Consider the following 25,102-nt stretch of genomic DNA (forward strand, 5'->3'; position numbering starts at 1 on the left):
AGAAAAAAACATTGTAAGAAACAATAATGGTAAGCCCTTCTGGCAGGATACACTGATGATACACTGTTCAAATGAGTTTCTTTCGGCATTTCTTCTCAGCAGTGGTCGTTCCGAAATTTGTAGCTTGTGAGAAATAACTATAAATATAAAAATTTACGAGGAAAGGTGCCTGTAAAGGTATAATTTCTGAATAAATGATTTGAATTTAAGTGTCCTGTAAAAGGTGTGGTGTAAGTTGGTAGTTACTTTGGTATATTTTTAATTACATAACGTGACGTGGATACAAACAGTGTTCTACATTTCTTTCTTACATTAAACTGTACCTAAGTACAGTTAGTTGCACGGCGTGGACCTTTATGCGGTAGTAATAGCGGCGGAAATGCAATAGATTTGTAAAGGTCGATGTGCTTATGATTCTACTTATTGCTCGTTCCCGCAACGACGTTACTTTTTACCTAACTCAGCTTTCTAACTTGATTATCTACGTATTTTTATGAATTTATTCAAGTTAATTATATTATAAGTAAGTATAAGCATAACCTCTATAAGTTATCTTTGTCTTAGTTTGGTATTTGCGTGGGTCGCCGGACTTGGAAATCCACTTTGAATCGAATCGCTGTCGCCGTGACTATTGTTACTACCCAACCCAACCAAGCTACCTCCACGCATTCACTACCGGAGCAAACAATCGAAACATTCGTTATTCATTACTTTGTTTCTACAAAACTCCCAACTACAACGTGTGTGTAACAAGTGATGGAAGACGCGCGATCGAAATCAACGTGAAAGTAAGTTATGTGGTGCGAGTAATAATCGCAGATTGCTCGACGAGGCGTGTCGGCAGCGGGGCGACGAGCGAAGAGGACGGCGATAGGCAGAGAGGGAGCGGGAGCGAGCGAAACAGCGGATGCGGTAGTCGCAGCCCGCTTGTTCAGTCGCGGTCCGCGCGCCGCTCGCAACGCCCGTCCGCTCCCGCGCCCGCCGCCCGCTCCGCCATGAAGAAAGTCAAAGGAGTGAGAGCTAAAAACATGGACAAGCTCATTGCAGCTGTCCAGGCAAGAGAATGCTTGTGGGACAAGAGCTACAGGGGTCATCGGAATCGGTTCAAGTTGGAGCGGTACTGGAATGAGGTTGCTGCCGAAGTGGGCACTACAAGTAAGTAACTGGTCGCGGTTTTTGGCCGCGGCCATGCTGTTTATGATGTGACGTCACTCGCGCCGCCGCGTTGCTTTCTTTGTTGACATGAAGTCGATGTGAAGGGGATATTTTGTCCTGTGGCGGCGTTGAATTGTTTGTAGGTAATGATATCACAGCCCAGACGATATGAAGTGATGTAATTGAAGTAAACGATGTTTGTAATAAAAATAAATATTCAGTATTATTAAAAATAAAAATAAGTACTTTATGATATTAGATAAGATTATATGTTATGAGAATGAGGGAAATATGTACATTGCACATGTACAGTTAAATCATAAAAAGAGAGTTTTAGAAATAGATAACCAATACAAATAAAATACTAAAATATAAGGGTATGTAGATATCTACTTATGTCAAAATCGGAGAAATAAATCTAGGTAGGTACCTATACGACTTTGATTATTGTTTTTGGTCTGATTCTCCGAATTTTAATTAGATCTTAGATCAACAAAACAGAAAAAAAAATACATTACACTAATAAAATAAAAAACTCTTTATTGTGAACAGACACACACACAAATATACACGTACTTATAAAAAAACAAACGAAAAACTTAAATACTAGGTGTTTGCGCGCAACACAATAGGCAGCGGCGCAGTGTCACACTAAACAAAAATGTCTAAAATGAAGTCGTTCTTCTACATACAGTTTTTTTTTATGAATGCTTAAGTTTAGAAGAAATATTATTGTATTTCCAGGCCTCAATTGCAGAAAGCGATGGAAAAACCTCAAAGACCAATGTCGCAAGGAAATGAAGAAAAACTCCAACGAGTCAGAATGGCCGCATTTCCAGAAACTCAAGTTTATTCACCACCAGTTCCTGACTGAAGACGAGGAAGGCGATGACGACACCAATGATGAAGTCTTCAATTCCCTAGACGAGTCTATAAAAAGACCTAAATTGGGTTACACGATGAGAAAGAAGCTATTGATGAATAAAAGAAGGACGATTGACGTGGACATGAATAAACTGATAGAACTGGTGCAACCGAGGGATCTGATATGGAACAGACAACTGAAAGGCCATCACAATTGGTATAAATTGGACGAGAGTTGGAAGGAAATCGCTGACGAATTGGGCGTTACGCGTAAGTGTCTTTACTTGTTTTTAATCCCCATCGACAGAAGGAGGGGAGTTAGATATAAGTTCAACATATATGTCTGTCCGCATCGTAGCATCCAAACGGCGGAACCAATTTTGATCTAGTTTTTCTTATTCGAAAGATAATTTAATCAAGTGTGTTCTTAGCTATGTTTGGAAAATGTGCGGTCAGCCGTTTGAAAATCGTCAGCCCTTCTCTAGCAAATGCGATGGTGCCAACTATTTAGTAGGAGGGTTTCTTAAAATTTTAATTAAATTTTATATCACCATCACAATGATACTGCAGACATGTTAATAATTACACCACAGACAACCCGCCGTAATTAGTACCCTTCGAGTTTAACTGCAATCCCCTTTATAGTTTACCAATGAAGAGTCAAAAGGTTTAAAACAACAGTTATGTACTTCGTGTATTTATTAATAACATTTCAAATTCATTTAGACTTTCGAATTCGGAAATTAGACTTTCACGTGTCTAACGTTTTTCACGTCAAACGTGAATATTCACAATTATGATTTTTAAAGCTACAAACTACTGGCATTCTGGACATGCCACGAAAAGCCGAAATAAACTTATTTCGTAGTACCGACATTGGTTGGTATTGTGTTTAGTTTTCAGTGTTTAGGTCTATGATATTTTTCTTGCTATGGAAAAATAGGTATATAAAAATATGTATAAGACTTACATTTGATAATTGATGTCTTTGGAGAAAAGGCTGCGATGAAATTTGTTGCGCCGCTTCTTCTTCACCTGCGCTTTGGGAGTCGGCAGTAGACTTAGTTTAAGTAATATTTTTGACGTCAATAAGTGATGCATACATCATCCTATATTGAATAAAGAATTTTGAATTTGAGGTGGAACAACTCGCTTATTCACATAATATGAGATTCTCAAAATATCAGATTCTTAAAATATTAATTTGTCAAATCCTTCATTTATAATAAGAATTTTGTATCAATAATAATTAAAATAACGCTAACATTCAACTAATAGATTGATGTTATAAAGCGTAGCTTTTTTATTCCATATATAAAGAAGATGAATATAATTTGTAGAAATAGTTAACATAGCCTCTATTTATGTTTATTGGCACTCGTAAAAAATTGTAATGATATCGCGTAAAATGTGATTCAGTAGACAGTTTTTATGTACAGTTATTTTATATATTGCTCAACTCTCGTTTAGCAATCATTGCAAGTAAAATAGTATAGTAAGACAATACAAACATATGTACATACAAAAAATGTATTTTTGCCCCAAGTTGAATTGTAGACTAGAGTATGTAAATGAATATTTATTAAGTACCCAATAAACATAATCAAAAATTCCGATTGCCTTTCCAGGTGATGAAGCCCGATTAAAATGGAAATACCTGAGAGATCAAGCGAGGAAAGAGATCAGAAAGCAATCTTCCGAATGGGAGTACCTTCCAAAGCTGCAGTTCTTGACAAACCAGTTCAACGATTACGAAGCCACTGAAATGCAAGACCAGGACCCTGACAACGACCAGGATATGCCGGATCATGATCATTACAGCCAGGATTACGACCCAGAACAAGGCAGTAGCTACTATATAGACCCTCCTCCGGCCAGTGTTAGCGTCAGTGTGAAAGAGGACGATCAAGAATTTGACGAATTCGATTCCAAACCTATTATTTTAGAAGCGGATTTCTATGATGATGACGATGAAGTACAGAAAAGTGGGAATGGTGACGCGAATGAACCCGCAAAGGACGAAGATGTGGGTTTCTTTAATAGTCTGCTGCCTCATGTGAAAAAACTAGGGCCAGCTAAGAAATTGATGCTGAGAATGAAAATGCAAGAGTTGGTGTATAATACAGTTTATAGTGATTCCTAGCAGATACCACCCGAAGCTATGGACCTGTTGAAACAGTATAGTTAACGTGGTTCATATTGCGATAATGGAATTTTTTTCCATTGGACATCTGTGTATAAGTTAGATTGTAAATAATTGATTTACGTGGCTAATTGATTTGTAAATAGCCTATGGTACTGGAGGGTTCCCTTGACACAAAACAAGTAACACGTCATAGCATGATATGGGTAAAAGAGACAGCATGTGGACGTTAGTAACGTGCTACGACTTTGTATGTTTTGACACGTGAAGTTCCTTTTGAAACTAATTCATTGTTTTCGTCATACTTAGTATTAATAATAAAATTGTTATTGATATTATCGTGACGCTCAATTATCAGATGATGTACCTTACTGGTATACATTTTAGAGGCGTAAATTATAACATTTAGAGGAGCTTAGGAGGTCAAAACAACACTTTGATTAAAGTAGAAGTAAAAACACAAATAGAAAGATGATAATTTAAATCTTTGACATACACACCACGTTTTGAATGACGTCCCGCGGCGATATTTGGAACTATCGATAACAGATCGGGCACGTTTCTGTTGTCAGCGACTGTAGCGCCACTCCAGAAACTTACGTTGCGCGGACATCCGAAGAAGTATATTTCATATATAACAACTTTTTTAAATTATTTTTTAGATTTAGATACTTATTTAGAAAAACGCAACCGGATTTATACTTTTTTTTGTAAAGAAAATAAGACTTTTATTTTAAGTATATTAATATTTTATTCACAGTTTTAAATACATAAATAGCTTATAATATAAAAAATACGACTTTCTTCTAATTATAGAATCTTAAAGTAAGAAATTATGTGTATATTTTAAGAAATTATTTGTATATGGATGTTTATACTATATTTATTTATAGACAATATTTAGTGTTCGCTAGATAATTGTAATTTCTGTATATAATGAGTTATTTCTAACCTATCCTATAGTGTACACTATATATATAGAGATATGAAAATAGTAAATAAAATAAATATATTATTATTATAACACTCATTTGTTATTGTAAACTAGCAAAAGTTGAAAAGTGATATAAAATGAGTTTCAAGTAAATTAAAATATGTGAAAACTGAATTTTGTTATTAATAAAATACGAAATATCGATAGCAAGAAAAAGAAAACTGATTTCATACATTTCTAGAGGTACTAATATCTCTCTTTTTTATCTGAGCGTTTTCCTGGTTTCTTCTTCAGCCGGTAAGCAGAACCTGGATCAAGCAAACGTCCAGGGTTACTTTCCTACTTATTCTTCTCCACATCGCAGGTTTTTGGCATCCTAGTCAGACATAGGCGGGTGGTTCTCATATAAGAGTGGTTCTACCGCTGCGGCCGCGCTGTCATTACGACCCGTCAATTTTCTTGGGGAAGGATTCATTTCCTAAATCAGTCTTCACGAAATTAACATTACTACAATACAGATTAATTGACTTGGGGCAAAAATTTTTTTTTGTATGTATGTATGTTATCGCGTTACAAACATGCTTACATACATACTATGTTAAGTGTCTGACTTTGATGAAATTAAAAGCTATGTTATGTAGGATCTGTTAATAGAATTTTTAAGTTCGTGGGGCATCAAAATCGGTTTAGCCGTTTCTAAAACTTTTTACAATTTGGTAAACTCATTGAAAATTTATTCTGTTCACGAGGTCTAAGTTCGCGGCCAACAACTAATTATTGTAAAGTCTGATCGACGCACGCAAATCCTCGTTGACAACATCAAGCCAGCACTTTTCGGACCTCTAGGAAAATCCAATCTAAGTCTATTATACTGTTTTAGCGTATAGTCGACAGCACAACAACCTACTCAAATTCATTGCAAACTCGCCGCTATTATCCCGCCGCCATAGGGGTTCATGCGGGGTAACTTGATGTGCTGTTAACTGTACCTACTCAATGAAGTTGAAACAACACACAATAGTAGCATGAAATTGACCTGAATTCGTACGTTTTTAGCTTATTACAACATTATTTACTGTTTTGACGGTCGCTGTTTGTAAAACACAGCATAAGCTCACTGCACACGAGCTTTTATTTAGAACTTTATTGTTATGCCTCCACCAATAACATGAAAGGATAATCATGAATCGAAAGTGGTGTTTAAACATCACGCTTATATTGGCTTCGGCATATTTATTGCTTGTAATGTAAGAGGGTGACTATGTTTATTTGGGTGGAATCTAGCAACTAAATTTTGACGCAGGTATATATTTTTTATATACTTTTAATTTGGATGAGAATGCATTATTATGTTATCCATACGAATGAATTCCTCAGCTGTTGATAGGACGGTCATGAAATTTTACACGTGGCTATGTATCCGATGGAAATGCATTATTGTGATATGATAAGAAATACCTATGATGAACTCGGATCGGCTCCCAACGAGGGAATTCCTCAGCGGATATTATTTGACGAAAATTTTATGACAATTGACATTAACTAGTAAGGAAAGTGAGGAGGGGGCTATAATGAACAGAAAACACGTGTCACGTCATTGCGTCTCTCTTTTTTTACAAGATGCGAATATGGGAATATAGACGCATTTAGATTTTGTAACGTGCTATGTATAATTGTATGTTTCGTGGTAGGTCTTTAGTTCAAGAAAATGACGAATAAAGAAAAATAGGGAGTGATACTTCTAGAATTCAATGTTCATTATCCTAATTTTCTTCTTAAGTCGTATTCCTCATGGCTGAGTGTAGTAGTCATTACGTCGAATGGAACACATGCACACAACGACTTATGCCAGCTCCACATTATCGACGAACTCAGACACATGCCGAAGCTAAGGCGTGAACATTGCTTAATTAGCTTAAGTGCTTTTATTTTCGCAATGAAAAACCAGCAATGTATACCGAATGCGCCAAAGTTTGACAAATTTTTCGACAACAGAGTGGAGCCGGCTTATCCTGACAGTAACCGTAACATTTGAACACAGTTCGTTCGTTCCAAAACCACTTTGTTTTAATAGACCGGGACGTATGTTTCGGAGTAACGGACGCGTCTATAAACAAACTAAAAACCGCTTCAAAAATAACTGCAGTGCACCACAGGCGCATTGTTGTAAAAGCGAATAGTTATCATCCATACTAAGGTTAATGGAAGCGGTGGTGGTGTAATGGTTAAGACGCTCGTCTGTGGATCGAGAGATCCCATGTTCGAATCCCACTCGTGCCACATGAGTTTGTATACCAATCTGACTCATGTATAGTAGTAGTTTTCATAGACCACCACTTGCTTCCGGTGAAGGAAAACATCGTGAGGAAACTTGCACACTGGTTGATTATTATTAACTTGTGTGTGAAATGGAGAAGGCAATGCCAAACCACTCCATTAATAATGCCAAGAAAGTTGTTGTTTATGTTTCATTCCACGTAATGACCACGACCCTCAGCCATGAGGAATACGACTATGAAGAAGAAGGTTAATGGTAGTTTTAAAAGATAAGGCTATTCGTATTATTTTTTGGTAACAGCGACTGATCAAGAGTTTCGGAGGAATATGTTGACTACGGATCTATGGATCAATTCGTTTAGCAAAAGTGGAAAGTTTCAAAATATATCGTATTTATGTTTTACTTTTTATATTTTTATACGTTCCATATTTTTTCCTTTTTGTTGATCTATGGTCCATACAAATACGAAACTCATTTCGCATTCGTAATATTTGTGCCAGACAGACTTTCACTAAAATCTGAATATTTATATTTTTCTCAAAAAGCTACAAACTACTAGCATTTCGGAACGACCACTTGCTGTGAAGAAATGCCGCATATAAACCGTTAGTCGCATAAACAGTAAAGTGCATAAATTGTTTAACGTATATATCTCTATTTAATATCAAACTGCCCACAAAAATAGCCGGCCTTTCCCCCAATTCTGTCAATCCAAGGGTTGCATGAGTGCATATCTTGCATCGCCGATCGATGTATGCACCGAACGCACTCCATATCTTTATTAGGTTCGTTCACCTTTCGCACGGAAACTTCTGTATGATTACCGTTTGCAGAAAATAACTTTTATATACTTAATAATGTAGAAAGTACATTCAGAGGGCGGTCCATTATATATCACTCATTATATCACATTATATATCATTATAATCACTTGACCTTTACTTGGAATCCTTGATAACGAATAAACTATTTTATAGGATTTTTTATTGTCTCTTGATTGAGAACAGGAAAACAGCCAATCGCTTGAAATCATATCAGTAAAATAATGTAGATATGATATAATGATATTAGGCAACGTTTAGACTAAGTGGCGTATTTTGCGTCTCTCTGCGCAGGTTAAAGCTTGACTAGTGCAACCCACTCTAAGTGTCACGTGGACTATCTGTTGTTTGATCACGTTGTGTACCTTACTGTTCTTTTCTTTTTATCCCAAAAGTTAATATAAGCATAAAGATTCAGTTGCACTAGATTTGACGTTACCATTAGCCTGTGCCCAACAACGCCATTTAATCTTATCGACAGGTTAACTCCCGCGGCGGTGGCGTGCAGGTTAAAGTTAACTTCAAAGTTGACCGGAGCAACTGAAGATGTCTCCGTTACTTACTGTACTGTATTCGGTATTCATGTATATATCTCTGTCTATCACTAAACTAGGTTGATATTAAAAGTGGGTTGCACCGATTAACTTTGACGTTAACTTTTACCAATGCAAAGTATGTAATTTTATCAAATTGATGTCAAAATTGACTGGTGCAATTCACCGTAAGTATGTTAATGTGTGTATTTTCGTTGGAAATCCACAAATCTGCTATCAACGCGAGCTTATGCCAATATTCGTATGCATTATTTATTGATATTATGTATATCGACTGAATTCGATTCAGCTTTGATTGTTTTATGCTGTGGTAATATTTCAGGTGTTCTCTCTCTTTCAAATGAATCTTAACTAGTAATATTACATACTAGCTTTTGCCAGCGGATTCGCGCGCGTTTAATATGCGCGTCATGCTCATAACCCGACAGCAACCATGCCGTGATGTGATGGGCCGCGTCTCAGTTCGAAAAGATTCAAAGTGAAACGTTACTTTCAAAGTAGTAAATAACATCACACTTGCTTTTATTACATCTTCTGTAATTGTATTATAATCTTAACTTTTTAAATAATACATTTCTTCTTGCTAAATACTTATCATGTGTTATGGCCAACAGGGTGTACCAGTTTTGATCCCTTTGTGAAACTACAAAATATGCGACACAAATAGTTTGATTTTTCACAGCTGAAAGAGACCATATACTTTCATATCTGTAAACATTCATGAGTAAAAAGGTCATGACAGATGGACAGACAGACGGACAACGAAGTACTTCCAATAAAGGTTCCGTGTTTACAATCGAGGTACGGATCCCTGAAATACTACTGCAGTGCCCTTTGTGTTCATTTGCCAAAAAAATGTGAAAAGATCTCATAGAAATATGAATTGTTGAATTTTGATCTTTATTTCCTCTGTAACAGAAACTAGTGTATCAATTAAGATATAAACAAAATAAATCGTCTATTTCACAGCTTATAAATAAACGCGTGGAGGTTTTCTATAAAAAAATGTGTTAGTCACATCGTAATCAGAAGGCCAGCGGATTCCGAACAAAACAAAAAAAAACAATAATAATGAAAAGAGCAGAATATTTTTTTTGGATGTTCCCTACCAATTTAAAAATTTAAGACACAGAAAAAAAAATTAAAAAAAAAATTTTAAATAACACGTCCATTTTGCAGTACATAGGTACTCATTTTGTAATTAGCAAGGGATGAAAGTGAATTGAAGGTCAAAATATAGTCCTCAGGTCCCCAGATATTAAAATAAAAATATATAATTTATAAATGATATTTTTATCGCATTTTATAATCAGTGCCAGAATAAGCGTCCACGTTGCTGCGACAGGAATAGAATGGAAGTGGAGCGACGATATAATATGAATCTTATCATTGGAGATAATTGAAACAGAAATATATGTACGTACAACTTGTGTCAAAGGACTCACTGGTCGGCTATGACGCTTAGAAGAATCTCAATAAGACAAATGTTATGTCGTTATAACAAAGGATAATAATGTTTTCAAGGTCCACGATACACTTCTGTAAGAATTATTGTATGTGTGCGTCCTGTCACAAACCTGGAACCAAGGCTTCATGTTAAATTATTTTGTAAAAATTTTCGATTTCACAAATTTAAAGAAAAATCACGCTAATTATGCACGATAATGCACGATATCCACGGCAGTGATCCTATTATTCATGTCTCTATCAGAAATTTATAAGATTTATATAGATACATATATGTTATAGAATATATTATCGTTGAGTTAGCATCCCATAACAATAGATTAGAACTTATTTTGGGGCTAAATAAATCTGTATGATTTGTCCGTATATATTTATATTAAATTACTGATAAGTATTTCTTTCTTGAAACTTCATATAAATGATCTACCCATAGTACCGTATCTTACCACTTTGTATGTATATATATATATATAGGTGATTTGTGTTAATAATAATAATATAATAATCATTTATTGCAAACACTAGTAAAAGACATGACCCATATCACAAACTTTAGAGACATTAAAAAAAATGTCATGTACATAAAGTATATTTATATTTTAATAAAGTATTGTAACACCCTGTAGAGCAAAAATCAATTTAATAAAAATAAAGAATACAAAAGGAGGTAGAAACATATTTTTTTCTCATATTTTTCATTCATGTCGTCTATTTTACGTCCACTTATTGGAGTAAAACCACTTATTTACCGATTATAACATAAAAATAGATTTGTGTTATGTTGATTTAGCCACCAGACCTGCCTAGACTGACATTATAGCTGAACATAACATGGAAATGTGTCTAGAAAATTAATGGTACTTGTAACCTTGATGATAGATTTTTATTTACCTATAGGGTAAAAATATTTTAGTTTTTATATTGACCATAAACTATGAAAAATATTATTCCTCACACACGTCACGTGTTTATCCTTATCGCTGTACGGGATAGACAGAGACAAGATTTGCGGAACTCTAACGCGACGTTTAGCTGTATGAGCCTATTTATTTCAACAATCACATTAACATTTGTTTTCCTTTAGAAAAATTGCGTTTGTGTAGAGAGATAATAAGCTCTCTATTTCTATTCAAATGGCCTAAAAGCATCGGACATGAATTTTACGAATACCTAGCATAATCTAGAGGCAAGTATTATAGTCTACCAGTGTGTTGCACAGTGTTGCCTGATTTTTATTTGGGTAAAGCGGGATTTTGAAACCGGATGAATAAAAAAGCGGCATTATTCGTCAAACGCGTAATACATATAACATAATAGAAAAAACGCAAATTAATACATAAATAGCATTTTTTTTTATATTTTTAATAAAAACACAATAGCTAAATTGAAATTAAGTACTATTTGTGCAAGAGTGTGATAATGCCGATTAAGTGTTTTTTTTTTCTTCTGACTGCAAATACAAAAAAGCGGGACAGAGCTGTCCCGCTCGGGACAGTAAATTCTGTAGTCAACACTGGCGTGGTAGCTTGCATAACAGTGGAAATGATATTATGTTCATTATCTTGAATGGAATATTTTTATTTTTTAATATTTATCACAGTTTCAAAATAGATATTATTAGGCCTAAAATTGGCACCGCGAACTCTCGTAAATCACTCGTCGTCCAATCCGGAGCATTGACATACAGACATACAGCCAATTATATTTAGAGCATATATTTTTATGAACATAAAAAGTATGTCTGTTGATTTTCAACGTAAATTATGAGTTAACTGGCAGCTTTGTAAACATCAAAGATTTTTTAGTGGAACTGGAGTTCTAAATTTAGAAATAAACGGTAGAATTAACTACCTAACGGTAAATATTCTTATTTTTTCTCACCAATCCGATAAACCGATAGTACCTACGCCCAATAGAATGTAAACCAGTGTAGATGAAAAGGTATCCTATGTATATCATGTACCAAAATTCACCGAAATCCGAGTAATTTTCCGGCCATAAATAACATCGATTTTTACTCAGATCTCAGATAAAAATGGTATTAAATAAAAGAAACAAATAACTTTTCAATCAAATTACTTATCGTCAAAAAATATTCTCATAGTAAGATAATAAAAGGCTGTAGGACGATGTATAGTTATTACAATAAAAGTTCCAATTTCCTTTGAGATACGGTACGGAACCTAAAATATTTATTTATTCATAATGAATATCCAATAATCTCGAACGAGTTTCATCTAAAACAACAAACTATTTTCATATCTGGTCCGCTTTACAGGGCGCTAAACATTTTATTGCATGCATATTGTTTGCACTGTCTTGCATCTGCATCCCCGACTAGAATAGATGAACGGGAGTCACCTCTGAACATATGCTAATTTTAAGACTGCCATCTCTGTGTTCTTACACAATGGTGATAAGTATGCGATGCAAATCTATACTTCTATTGCATATTTACGCATCTCTGGGAGAGCCATATTTACGCCTTTTGCTGTAGAGACCCTGGGACCTTGGGGTGTGGATGCAAAAACCCTTTACAAAGAAATTTCCGCACGCCTGGTCGATGTCTCTGGGGACCCAAATGCTGGTGACTATTTCGGCCAACGTTTGAGTTTGGCCATACAAAGAGCAAATGTCGCCAGCCTTCTGGGAACTTTATCGCACGACGACGGCGATTTAGTGTAATTTTTTTATTTAAATTAATTTAGTATTTATTATTTTAATTTCTAATTTTACTTATAGTACATATGTTGTAAATAAAATACTTTTACTTCTATACTATTATACAGAGGTAAGGGTTTGTGAGTTTATGAGTTTGTATGTTTGAGGCGGCAATAATTATTCCACCATTAGAAAGGTACATTATCCAAGATTGCTATAGGCTATTTTTTATCTCAAAATTCCCAGGGGAGCGAAGATCTGGGCAACATCTAGTGATTGATAAACCAATTTAGTAAACATATAAGTACTCAGTTAATTATATTTAATAAAAGAACTTCTTAGTCCGCGTTGTTGGTCGCATTTTTCGCATTGGAAAAAATACATTAAACAAAAATTGTCATAATTTTATGCTCATGGATTCAGAATCCAGGAATCCCGCCAGGAATTAAATTACTGAGTAGCTATTTTCTGAGAATTTTTCCTTTTGTCGTTTTTCTCTGTGATTTCTAGTAGCTTTCTCAGCCCTAAAAAAAACTTATTTACCCGAATTTTTTGCACTTTTTGGTCATTTCTGTATATAAATACATTTACCGGGTTTTTGTCATTGTCAATCATTTGATGGCTTCACTGTTAGGCGCTGTGGTTAGGCCATTCTCCTTACCTATGGATGGACAAGGAGGATAGGATATGCCATCATAAGACTACCCATACATATCCATAACAGTATTTTGAAGGCACAGCAATGTGATTACCAATACTTTCGCGAAACGATGGTTTTTCTAACTAGTTGTATTGTTTTATAAATAGACTTTTAAAATCAAATTTCTTTATAAATTACACGTTCACAGCCAATTTGAGACGTAAAATTTTATTTCATATAGTATTTTCTGAAAAAGCTATAAACTCTGGCATTTCGGAACGACTGCTGAGAAAAAATACCGAAAGAAACTCATTTAAACTGTGTTGGTCCCTGTCAGAAGACTACTGAAGATTTGCAGACGGTACTACCAACCATAAAACAACATTAACCAATATTATGGGTTTCAAAATTAATTATGAGCACTTAAACTAAAAAGCATTGGCAAAAGCACGTTTTAATGATGCAACTAACGCATTACTAATTTACGATCATCGAGACTTTTCCATTAATCGGGCGCCGAAAAGAACCGCGCGAAAATTACATAAAATAATCATATTACATAAAATAGTCGTAAAATATGATATGACGGCCTCCACGGGGGAAATAAATAAAGTTTGTTTACGTCCGAATTCGTAAACTGGGGTGCCTTGCGTTATATGTTTTTGTGTCAACTATTATACGTGAAGAAATAAGTTTTTCTCTAATACAAGTCCCGTGAGAAGCAGAGGAGAAAAAACAGGAAGGCGGGCCCTCGGCTTCGTTGCTCTATGGCTACGAAAGAAAGCAAAAATGCTTGTATAAACTTTTGAACGGCTAAACCGATTCTCATGAAACAACGGCTAAGAACACTCGGAATAAAATTATCTATGACACAAAAAAAAACTAAACGAATCGGTCCATTTGGGAGCTACAATGCCACAGACAGATACACAGACAGACACGTTAGACTTATAACACTCTTCTTTTTGCGTAGGGGGTTAAAAACAATCATAATAACACAATGTCACACGGAATCTATGGATCAATCGTAAAAAATATCATATCTAATCCGTTTTCTATTCTTTACAGACAGACTGTAATATAATAAAATATTTAATCTAATAAGACGAATGTTTTTGTTTTCTAAAACGAAACTATTGATATCATGACTAACGGAAGATGTATGTGCAATGAATAACCTATAAACCGGCGATGACGTAGCGACGCACGATATTGTTCTCAATAGCCTGCGTCATAATGAGGAAATTATTGATCTGTGCACCCGAGAATGTTCTGGCTATAATGGCGGTAATGATGAGGAACGGAGTTGGCATGGTCGTGATTCGATGCTGCGAGTTGAAGAATGTGAAACAATGGGCCGAAAGTACGACAATTAATCCCTTAACTGAATATATTACATTAACGGGACTTAGCACGTCTAGTCTGGCTGCGACCACGGCGACTGCAAGGTCGTAGAAACGTCAGCAACATTAAATAAAAAAGTTTACACACTCTTATTAATCCCTTGTCTATATGTCTGTTTGTGGCATCGTAGCAGCAACGGTTGAACCGATTTCGATTCAGTTTAAATACCTATTTAATTCTTACATCCGCTAGAAAATAACTGACGGTTTCCAAACATACATTTTGCAAACATAGCTAAGAACTTTCTAGATCTAGCAACGGTTGCACCGATTTCGATTTAGTTTAAGTACCTATTTAATTTGATAGTAAATTTACTAAAGTTAAATGTATGTTTGGAAACCGATAGAAAAAAACCGTTTGATAGTAAATTTACTATAAGCGGATGAAAGAATGCAATCAACTACGGAGTGGACGGTTTCATAAATATTCAATTATTTTGAAACAAAATCTTGCTAGAATTTATTTTTCTCTCGCAGGAATATTCTGTAAGGTTATACAATACATAGCTTTCGTTTAGATTGAGGTTGTAAAATGGTCAGGCCTAAAAGTGATTTCCACGAATTTACTAGATACCGATAGATCGTATTACTCCATAAAATAAACGTTTTTATTAATAATAAAGAAACGTTTTTATTAATAATAAAGTTAATGAATGTTTACATGAAACGTACGAGTGCATTTTTTATTATTATTATTCTTAGTCATAGGTATCGTAATGTTTCAAACAATATTTTGGCTTTTGATGATTATTCATCAGGGCAGAGCAGAAATTATTTTCTGCTCTGCCCTGAAACTCTTATCTCTCAACCTCTCAAAGCAACCTCCCAACTCAATCAGAGCAACGTCACCATCGCCGTAAACTGACCACGTGACGTAAGCCCGTCCATACTCCACACTGCAAATAGTCGTAGGCAGTCGTATACCAAGGTCTAGATAATGAAAAAACAATGAATAACGCTTTTATGATCCTATACGCATATAAAAAAATGTAAGGGGAAAGAAATAAGTTTTTTTTACAAAAACATATTTTTTGTCACAAGCTTTTATTGTCGTCAAATATTATTGCATTTAAGACGTGACAAAACGTCATGACCGTGCAGTAGTCCGTTGAGGAGTTCCCCTGTCCAGAACCGATCCTGGGTTCACCATCAGGTGATGCATAATAATGCATTGTCATCTAAACTAAACGAGACTTGAAGATATCTAATTAAAAATTACATAACCCTAAATTGTATCTTTCATGTAAATCCAACATCAATCCAATCCTAATCACAATACAAATTAGCGCTTTATGATTTCAAGCGAAACCCGTGGCCTTATTTATTAGTTCATAAGTCCTTAAACTTCAGTCAGAGAGCTAGCTGAAACTTGTTCAAGCATTCAGAAAAGTTTTTGTTGAAATACTCCAATAATTTATGAAAAGGATCTAATGAAACCCTTCTCAGAAGGGCTTCCAAGTTATTTCAAAGTACTTAATATTATACCAACAATATTTCAAATTATGTAATTAATTTAGATTAGAGAAATGTAATGTTCTGATATAATAAATAGGTATTATATACAAACATTTTTTTCCTTGAAGCAAGGGTGGGTTAACGTTAAAGTTGACGGTGCAAACTTTAACGTTAACTTTAATGTGCGCAGAAAAACGTCAGCGGCAGCGCGCTGATTAAATTCTACGTCAAATTTCAAATTCACTAATATGGTAAATGCGAAATTAAGTATGTTTGTTACCTCTTCACGTTATATCTACTCAATTAATCTTGAAATTTTGCCTACAAATGTAGTTTAAAGTATGGAGAAGCACATAGGGTACCTTCCATCCCGGCAAAATAACTGTTCGCGTGGGAAATTTACGCGGGCGAAGCTGCGAACAAAAGCGAGTTCTTCAAATACAAATTGGTTAATTTTGTGAACATAGATAAAATAGACATCAAATAGCCAACTTATATAATTAGAAGAAAAACCAATGCGAAATGGTTTATCGTGTATATTATTGGGAAATTAATGTTGTAAACAACTCTTTGCACTACATTCTCCCTTCTTACGGACCCCCTGTGAGATGACAGTAATAAAAGTGTGACGTCACTCAATACAAATCTGCCAAATAGAAATCTCAAACCAAATTATTGTTCCATAAACTCGGAACAATATTACGACATTTTCGTTTTCATTCCAGATTTGATTTGATTAGATTTCAGATGATGAGATTTCAAAAATGTCCTCCTGTTGGTCATGTCTGCAAAGAACGCGATAGACTCAAAAGCTAGCTGACGAATTTTTGTATGGTTTTCACCAATAGATACTGTGATTCTTCCTGAGGAAGGTTGATGTATAATTTGATAATTGTAAATGTATAATTTATCATGGTTTCACCCGAGCGAAGCCGGGACGAGGCGTTAATGTTTCAATAAATTGATCATGTCTTTAAGAATAGAGAAGGTAACACGAATTTGAAATATTTTATTTGTTTTGATTATGATAAAATACACATACATAAAATGCAGATGAGATGATGACAGCAATTTCAAAGTGGGGGGGGGGTTCTTAAATTTTTAATTTAGTTTTTGTTTAGATGAAATCTAACAATCTATCTATTGTTCGCCATAGTTAGTCCGTATCCTCTGACAGCATTCACATTTGTTGATCGTTCGTAAAGGAAAGAGCTCGAGCCTGTTGTCTATTTCCGTCGTCCTTGGCCTGAGAATTACGACACGGCTTATAGGACAAGACCCGAGATTACAGCGTGCGGTTTCCGCCCTAGAACATGACCACTGTTATCCTCTCTATCATATCGTACGAGTTGACTAAGGATAAGAAGTCAGATGAGGCCACAATATCATTTACTAACATTTACGTCGGCAAGCAGCTGGTCGAAAAATCATAGCTGAATCATCAAAATATAAGTGTTTACTCAATATATTTCTTTTATCTATGGGTTTACTTATATGTGAACCCTGGGCTTCGAGGCGTCACAGCTGAGCTACCGTGTAAATGAGAAGATAAGATAGAACTGATATTACTTGTAATAATTCGTTATAAGTTTGTATACCAATCTGACTCATGTATGATAGTTTACATAGATCATCTACATCCTTCTGGTGAAAGAAAATATCTGGAGAAAATCTTTACATTGGCACTATTTTACCGTTAGATGGCGAAAGGTATAAATATTGACACCAGTGTAATAATAAATAATGATAAACCCAATAAAGAGAAAAGACGGTATAATAGATAGTGCCAACCACCGAGACCACAGATAATGGATTTATATAATCATAAAATATCTGGAAAACTAGAAAGTTTCTTTTGAGCTGAGAGAGCATTTACTTTCTAATGATAAACAACAAAAGCTAAAGCTTTTTGTATCCAATAAAACTGAAATATCAGATATTTTATTTAATTTTCTCCAGTTATGTCCGCTTGATAAATATGAATTATTTCTACAAAATGACAGTTTCCTAGAACTAAATCTAGCGCTGGTGGCCACGGTGACAGATAGACGGGCGATGGTGAAACCACGCCAAAAAACCTAAATAGATTAAATATAATTTTTTTCACTTGAACTGTATTGAGAACTCTTGACAATAAGATGGCGACTAAGTAGTACTTCATATGTTTATTTTTTAAAATTCGTCAATTAGGATGTATAAGCAAAACGATAGTGTAATACAACGAACTATTACAAACAATGTCGGCGATCTGCCAATCACCTGTCGATTTGCGATCGAATGATCGAACGCATGCGTCGCTTCTGTTGACGTTGACAGAAACGATTGATTGACATTTCTCTCGACGAAATGTAAACATTGGAAAATCGATTCACATTCGTCTGTTAACAAACCATGCCACTTAACAGTATAAAAAAAAAATAAGATAACCAACCTTAATTGTATCAAACGCTACGTTCCACGATGATGCGAAGAAAATCCACAAGAAACAAAATAAAACACACTAAACCACACCATGGACACTAAAAAGTAACTGAACAAATAAAACTTGAAAAGAAACGTCACTGTATGAAAATGAGAAAACCGCGGCAACACGATTCCAATTTCAAAACCGCACTGCTTCTGAGCGCATCCGAACCAGAAGAGGCCAGTATTTTTTACAATCATAAAAATAACTTTGTATAATCTGTGGAAAACATTTTTCCGTATAATAATGTAAACAGTCGGAGCGCGGGAATGCGTATACGCTTGTTTGACATCGCGATTTCGACTGGCTAATTTTGAACAGTGTTGATCTTACAGTCGGATGCAGCGAGATCTCGATTCTGTATCGATTCGATTCGTCATCGATGCGCTTGCGATAAATCTGCTGTTTTTGCCCGAGCGATCGTCCGATAACGCTGAGCAGATGTTGCATAGGGTTCCTTTGATGCGAAAACCCATCTATAAATATTATTTGATTTCAACACTGATTTAAAAATATCTAATAGGTAACACTGGTATTTAAAAATATTTATTTAAATATATGATATAATAGAAACAAGCAGATGCTTGTTCAATTGACCGTCAAATTTAACAATATCCCAAAAATATTCAGGTTTACAAAGCGTACGATGAAATCAATACAGCAGAACATTCATAACCGCTGTCCTAGTAAAAAAGTAGTAAAACTAAAAATAGACGGAACCCGGTGCGCGCGCGCAGCTCACTCTACGCTGTTCTCTAATTGGGTTCGACTACGGGTCATGTTATTATGAATGGAAGAGGCGTGGCTGAAATAGAATGGGCTACCGTTACCGTGGTTGATTCATTGCAGACACAGGTAATATAAGTAATTATTACATCCTAATCCTAATACTATAAATGCGAATGTAAGTTTGTTTGTTACTCTTTTGTTTGTTTCTACTCTTCTCTTCATGCTCTATCTACTCAACCAATCTTGAAATTTTGCATACATGTAGATTGAAGTGTGGAGAAGGACATAGGGTAAAAACCACCTACAGACCTGACTTCTTCCTTGAGTGTCGACACTCTCCAACGATTATCTTTTGGCCGCATCTTCGCCCGCGTGAATTTGAAACAAACATTATTTTCATACAAACTTTCACCCCCCCCAAAAAAGTAGCCTATGTTTGCTAGCCTATTACTACCAAATTCTATCAAAATCCATCCAGCGGTTTAGCCATGAAAGCGAAACAGGCAGAGAGACTTTCGCATTTATAATATTAGTAAATATGGATTTTCCCACACAGGAGCTTGCACCACGCACGGCCACAGTCTTATTGGTGTCCAACATAAGACCATCCTACTACTTCTAGCTTCACTGAAGTGGTAGACCACTCATCATCATCATATCGAGTGTGTTGTGTGTTATTCCCCACACTGGTGTCAGATTTAATTCAAGTCGCCTAAAGGCATCTGACTACGACTACTTATCGTGGCAGGTAGTCGCATACACACTAGTGAACTAAACTGTCCACCGGTGTGCAGGTTTCCTCACGATGTTTTCCTTCACCGGAGGCAAGTGGTGATCTATGAAAATTAGAGCCAGATTGACATACAAACTCATATGGCACGAGTAGGATACGAGCCTGAGACCTTTAGATCCACAGGTCTTAACCATTACACCACTATCGCTTCACTGCCTTACACTTGGTAGACCACTAATTCTTCCTAAACATTTCCTTCCACAATTGAAACAGAAACTGTAAATATGTCACTTTCAGCGTCCTTGAATTAACTCATAATAATAATCTCCATTACTTACCTAACCTATTCACCTTATCTACAATGAGCCAACTAGTCGGATGTCCATCCAAGGTCACAGACCAGACTAAAGAGGTTCTAATTCTCAAGCTATCGATCCCTCCTTTCATTTTAAAATACATCGCCATTTTTTGCATTATTTTTTTTTACCTGGGCCTTGGAAGTCAGCATTAGATTCAGTTTAGAGTATAAATTTTACGTCAATATATTAAATACTACAAACTTTTATTGACTTACAATGTATGTCGCTATGTCTCTATGTCGCGGGTGGAATCTTGTAACTCAAGTTTGAAGCAGATATCTTCAACCGATTGAGCTGAAATTTTGTACACACGTTTAGTTTGGATGACAATGCATTATTAGCCGTAACCTGGGTGCACCATCAGGTCTTGCTTATCAAGACCTGATGGTGCACCCAGGAACGGCTCAAAACATGGGAACTCTTCAACAGTTTACTGCATGGTCATGATTTTTTTGTCCCACATTATTCAATAATGTGTTAAAAATGAAATTTAAAAAAAATCTTATTTATTTATTCAAAATTGTATGTTTTAGTAACGCTAAAATAAAATTAGGTAATGGTCTTTCTTTATAGTCGTATATATTCACATGGCTGAAGGTTGAGGTCATCACGTGGAATGAAACACATACAACAACGGTTTCCTCACGATGTTTTCCTACACTGGAAACAAGTGATGAAACTACTAATACATGAGTCAGATCGTTATACAAACTCATGTGGCACGTGTAGGATTCCAACCTGGGACCTTTGGATTCTCAGGCGGGCTTGACCATTACACCACCACCGCTTCATAGTGATGGTATATCATCATAATTTGTAATGAAAGATTTTTAGTATTATTCAGATAAAATTACATCCAAGGAACATAAAAATCAATTGATTTTAGTATGTTCAAGTGGATTAGATCAAATCCTTCCGCTGCCAAAGCGTCTTTCCGCTGCCATAGAGCTTGCTAAAAACCAAAGCGTTGGAAAACAAAAAAATAATCTTGAAGAATGAAGTCAGCTTTCACAAAAACATGATATTCAAGGGAAACGTTTCTTTTAAAGTTTTGCTGTCAGAATTTGGGCAAAAAATCTGTCTAGCCTCTGGGCTACAACGTGATGGATAAAAATTGTGCATGTTTTTTGTATAAAATTTTAGGGTTCGGTACTGAAAGGTCCACAAATCCTTTTCTGTATAATGGGAGTGCAGTTCCGGTGTATACTATTGAAAATATAATCGATGTCAATGAAGAGCGAAATAGCTAGCGGTCCTTGGGCTCCGACGGTCTTTGGCTGAGTAAGAAACCGGGAAAATGCTCGATGATTTATTTATTTATATATATATCAAGCATACTTATTTAAGAATAGAGCTAATTTGCTTTTAAATACATAACTAAATAATTAAAGGTTAGTTAGGTTAGTTATAAATAGATGGTATTAATGAAAAGAGTGTTATTTGTTTTGATCATGTTTTAAACTCTTATTTTGAAGTTATTCATATTCAGAGTAGCATAACGTAAATCATAAACAAAGAAACTAATAAATCGACAATCTATAAAGTTATTTTTCGAGCAGTTCCGTATTTACAACAAACGTAGAGAAAAAAGAAACATTTTATTTTTTAAATTTCACGTTGCGTGTCTGTCGTTAGCTATAAAGATATGATAGACCTCGTCGGATATCCGCTTTTGTCTGGCGGCGACCGTACCAAGTCGACTCGCGCCGACACCGAGTCTGACATTTCACAACATCTGACCAGCCTGCATTATCGATTGTACTTGTGAATACAGGAACCCAGCCAGCCAACACTGACATTTTGATCCACATAAAACTACCCACCATCTACCCAAGAATCCTCCGACACAAGGGGGCGGCAGAGCTCTGCGTTATATGGTCAGGTATACGCGAATTACGCACACAATATAACACCCCCGCGCAGACGCATTAGAAACCACCCCACCCATTCGCCCAAAGCCGGCGAATTTCCTCGACTCCCTCGTAGTTACGTCCCAAACGCAACAACTAGTTCAAAACTATTTGAATTTTATTCGTAAATTATTAAATAAAAAAATATATAATCGTTGCCGCGCTATCCGTGTCCCGCTTCAAGCTTTAAATATTGCTTAGTGTATTATTAAGAGTGTTCGAAATTCGTGAAAAGAAAGAAGATGGCGGAACGGCGCCTGTCCGCGGTTCGAATTTAGAATTGTGATACGCCATTTTTGTATTATTTTTCATTAGGATGTTAGTGAGGACTATTTTCCGGCCAGTATTGTTTTAACTCGTGCGGCAAGGACATTGTAAAATCAATATTCGGTTTGGTATGCGTTAGTAGCGTGCCGGTTCGGTTAAACTGCACAGATTCAGAGACTGTTGTACATGTCAGAAAAAGAAGAGGAGTAGGCTTGCCTTGGAAGAGATGACGACCGAAACGGCGACGCCTAATCAGGTATTCTTTTTTTAATTTACAAGGACAAAGATGTTACATAATACAAATGCTGGTTATATAGAGGTTGCTGCATGTTCTAGGAAATAAAAATCGATATTTGGAGTTGATTCTAGAACCAATTAATATTATTCATAACGAATGTCTCGCGTTGGCCTTCTGTCTCTGAGAATATTTACTCGACCTATTGTAGATAATAATTTCTTATTATGTTCTACGTTTTCAAGATAATTTGTAATATAATAGGTTTGTAATATAATTGTGTTTTCACTCTATATTTCGTAAAGCTTATACTGCAAACAAATAAAAAGGAACGTTTTAAGCATGGCACTGGCGAAAAACAAAGACTCTAAAGAAACAATTTTAGACACTGTTGTCTGTGTGTCGCACTTGTGACACTGAAAATATAAAATTCCAGGATACAAACGGGTTGAATGACCGCTAAACAATAAATATTACGTTTTCATCAAATTTGTGAAGAAAAACACAAATAGATATAAAAAATGCTCTAGAATTCGAATCTTCGATTTTTTACCAAATTTCATATAAAATTCATCACTATTACCTCCACAGAGATTCCCTGTAGATCTCGACATGCAGGTGACTGTACAGGTAGAAGCAATCACATTTCCCAGATCGATCTCGATTCGCTGACGGCTGTATTTCCGCATAGGGCTACTAGTGAAGTTTTCAACTCTCATATGATTCTCACGTAATTGAAGTTTATTTTATCCATATTCTACAAATGTTTTCCAAGGATCATAAGAAATTTCGCCATCGGAAGTTCGAATGTTCGATGCGTTCGATTCAACTTTTTCGATTGTGATTTTCTATGAATGTAGAAACTGTTTCAGATAGATAGATTAAAGAAATTGGTGTAATTAATATCGATTGCGTGAGAATCAGACCCCGGACACTTTCGGCATACATTGACGGAATTTCAAACTGTTACTCTATAATTGGCGGGATCGATATACATTGCTGGATTTGTCTTCCGATAAAAAAGTTCACATTCAAACTACGGAATCTCGCGTCGGAATATTTTTTCCTTTAGTGTGAGGGAGCCACGTTTGCTCTCGCTGTGAATCTTTCTCCACGACAGTGGCTAAGTATCGATAAGTAATCACATCTAGCTCAGATTTCCCCAAGAACCGCTTCTATAATTGAATCAATTACGTCGCTGTCGAGCCAATACCGGCACGCTCCGATTCCTGCGGCATCCAGTACGGCCTTTTGTCTACACTAACTTTTGCACACAGTTCACACAGTTGTATTTCTAATGTCTGTTGGTCAGGCCTTTAAGTGCAAGGCTAGGCTTTTGTTACATTTTTTTTGTGCTCCTTACATGTTAACTGCACTTAAATCTTCCTCAGGAATCACACTATCTATTGGTGAAAACCGCATGAAAATCCATGCAGTAGTTTTTGAGTTTATCGCAAACAAACAGACAGACGCGGCAGAGGGCTTTGTTTTATAATATGTAAGGATTTATTTATAGCATTAAACACAGAAAGACTTTTTTGACAACATTACTGGTTTGCCACTGCCTTCGTCATTTCATACACTAATTTCATACTCTAGATATATGATAAAATATTCTCAACTAAAGTGCACCTCACGATATATTCCTTCAAAGCAAATGGTGGTCGATGATAACTGCTATACATGAGTCAGAATGGTTTACAAAATCATGTAGCACAAGTAGAATTCGAATCTGGCACCTTTCGGTCAAAAGACCGTCTTAACCATTGCACCACTACCGCCTCTAATGACGTCAGTCTTTCATGTAATTTTTTCGCATCAACCAGGTGTGTAATTATGACAAGTCGTGTCACTGTTTGTCTGTCTGTCTGAGAGACTCATTACATGACGCTCATTACCACAAGTGTCTCTTAGCTATAGCAATGGTCTATACAGCTGTATGAAAAAGGAAAAAATTCTGCTTTTCTGTCCATTTTCATTTCTCATACAAACATTCACACCCCGGGGGTAGAAATTAAAAAAAAAAAAAG

General features: G+C 35.7%; 3 protein-coding genes across 18 annotated transcripts in view; 2 read left to right on the forward strand and 1 right to left on the reverse strand.

The window, feature by feature from the left end:
* The window catches only part of LOC128680087 (uncharacterized protein), a 34,422-nt gene extending 15,278 nt beyond the window's left edge, over window positions 1–19,144 (reverse strand). The window contains exon 1 of the mRNA XM_053762863.1: window positions 18,807–19,144. The gene's annotated coding sequence lies outside the window, so the exon portion shown is untranslated. The remainder of the gene's footprint in view (window positions 1–18,806) is intronic.
* The window catches only part of LOC128680083 (ankyrin-2-like), an 82,880-nt gene that overhangs the window by 1,946 nt on the left and 55,832 nt on the right, over window positions 1–25,102 (forward strand). Inside the window, exon 1 of one of the 16 annotated variants that reach the window (XM_053762847.2) lies at window positions 22,609–23,093. The exons of the other annotated variants lie outside the window; for them this stretch is intronic. Coding sequence (XP_053618822.1) covers window positions 23,064–23,093 — 30 coding nt within the window. The 5' untranslated portion in view covers window positions 22,609–23,063. Of the gene's footprint in view, window positions 1–22,608; window positions 23,094–25,102 lie in introns of those variants that run through there. 16 annotated transcript variants of the gene reach the window in all.
* LOC128680088 (uncharacterized) lies at window positions 583–8,283 on the forward strand. Its single transcript, XM_053762866.2, has 3 exons — window positions 583–1,155; window positions 1,900–2,289; window positions 3,648–8,283. Exons 1-3 carry the CDS (start codon window positions 996–998, stop codon window positions 4,160–4,162), a joined length of 1,065 nt encoding a protein of 354 aa, XP_053618841.1. The 5' UTR covers window positions 583–995; the 3' UTR covers window positions 4,163–8,283.

Source organism: Plodia interpunctella, chromosome 23, assembly GCF_027563975.2.
Source record: "Plodia interpunctella isolate USDA-ARS_2022_Savannah chromosome 23, ilPloInte3.2, whole genome shotgun sequence".
NCBI classification, from domain to species: Eukaryota; Metazoa; Arthropoda; class Insecta; order Lepidoptera; family Pyralidae; genus Plodia; species Plodia interpunctella.

Coding starts and splice junctions, on each gene's coding strand:
- LOC128680088 (XM_053762866.2), top strand. CDS start 996: ATGAAGAAAGTCAAAGGAGTGAGAGCTAAAAACATGGACAAGCTCATT. Junction 1,156..1,899: donor TGCCGAAGTGGGCACTACAA/GTAAGTAACTGG, acceptor TTGTATTTCCAG/GCCTCAATTGCAGAAAGCGA. Junction 2,290..3,647: donor TGACGAATTGGGCGTTACGC/GTAAGTGTCTTT, acceptor TTGCCTTTCCAG/GTGATGAAGCCCGATTAAAA.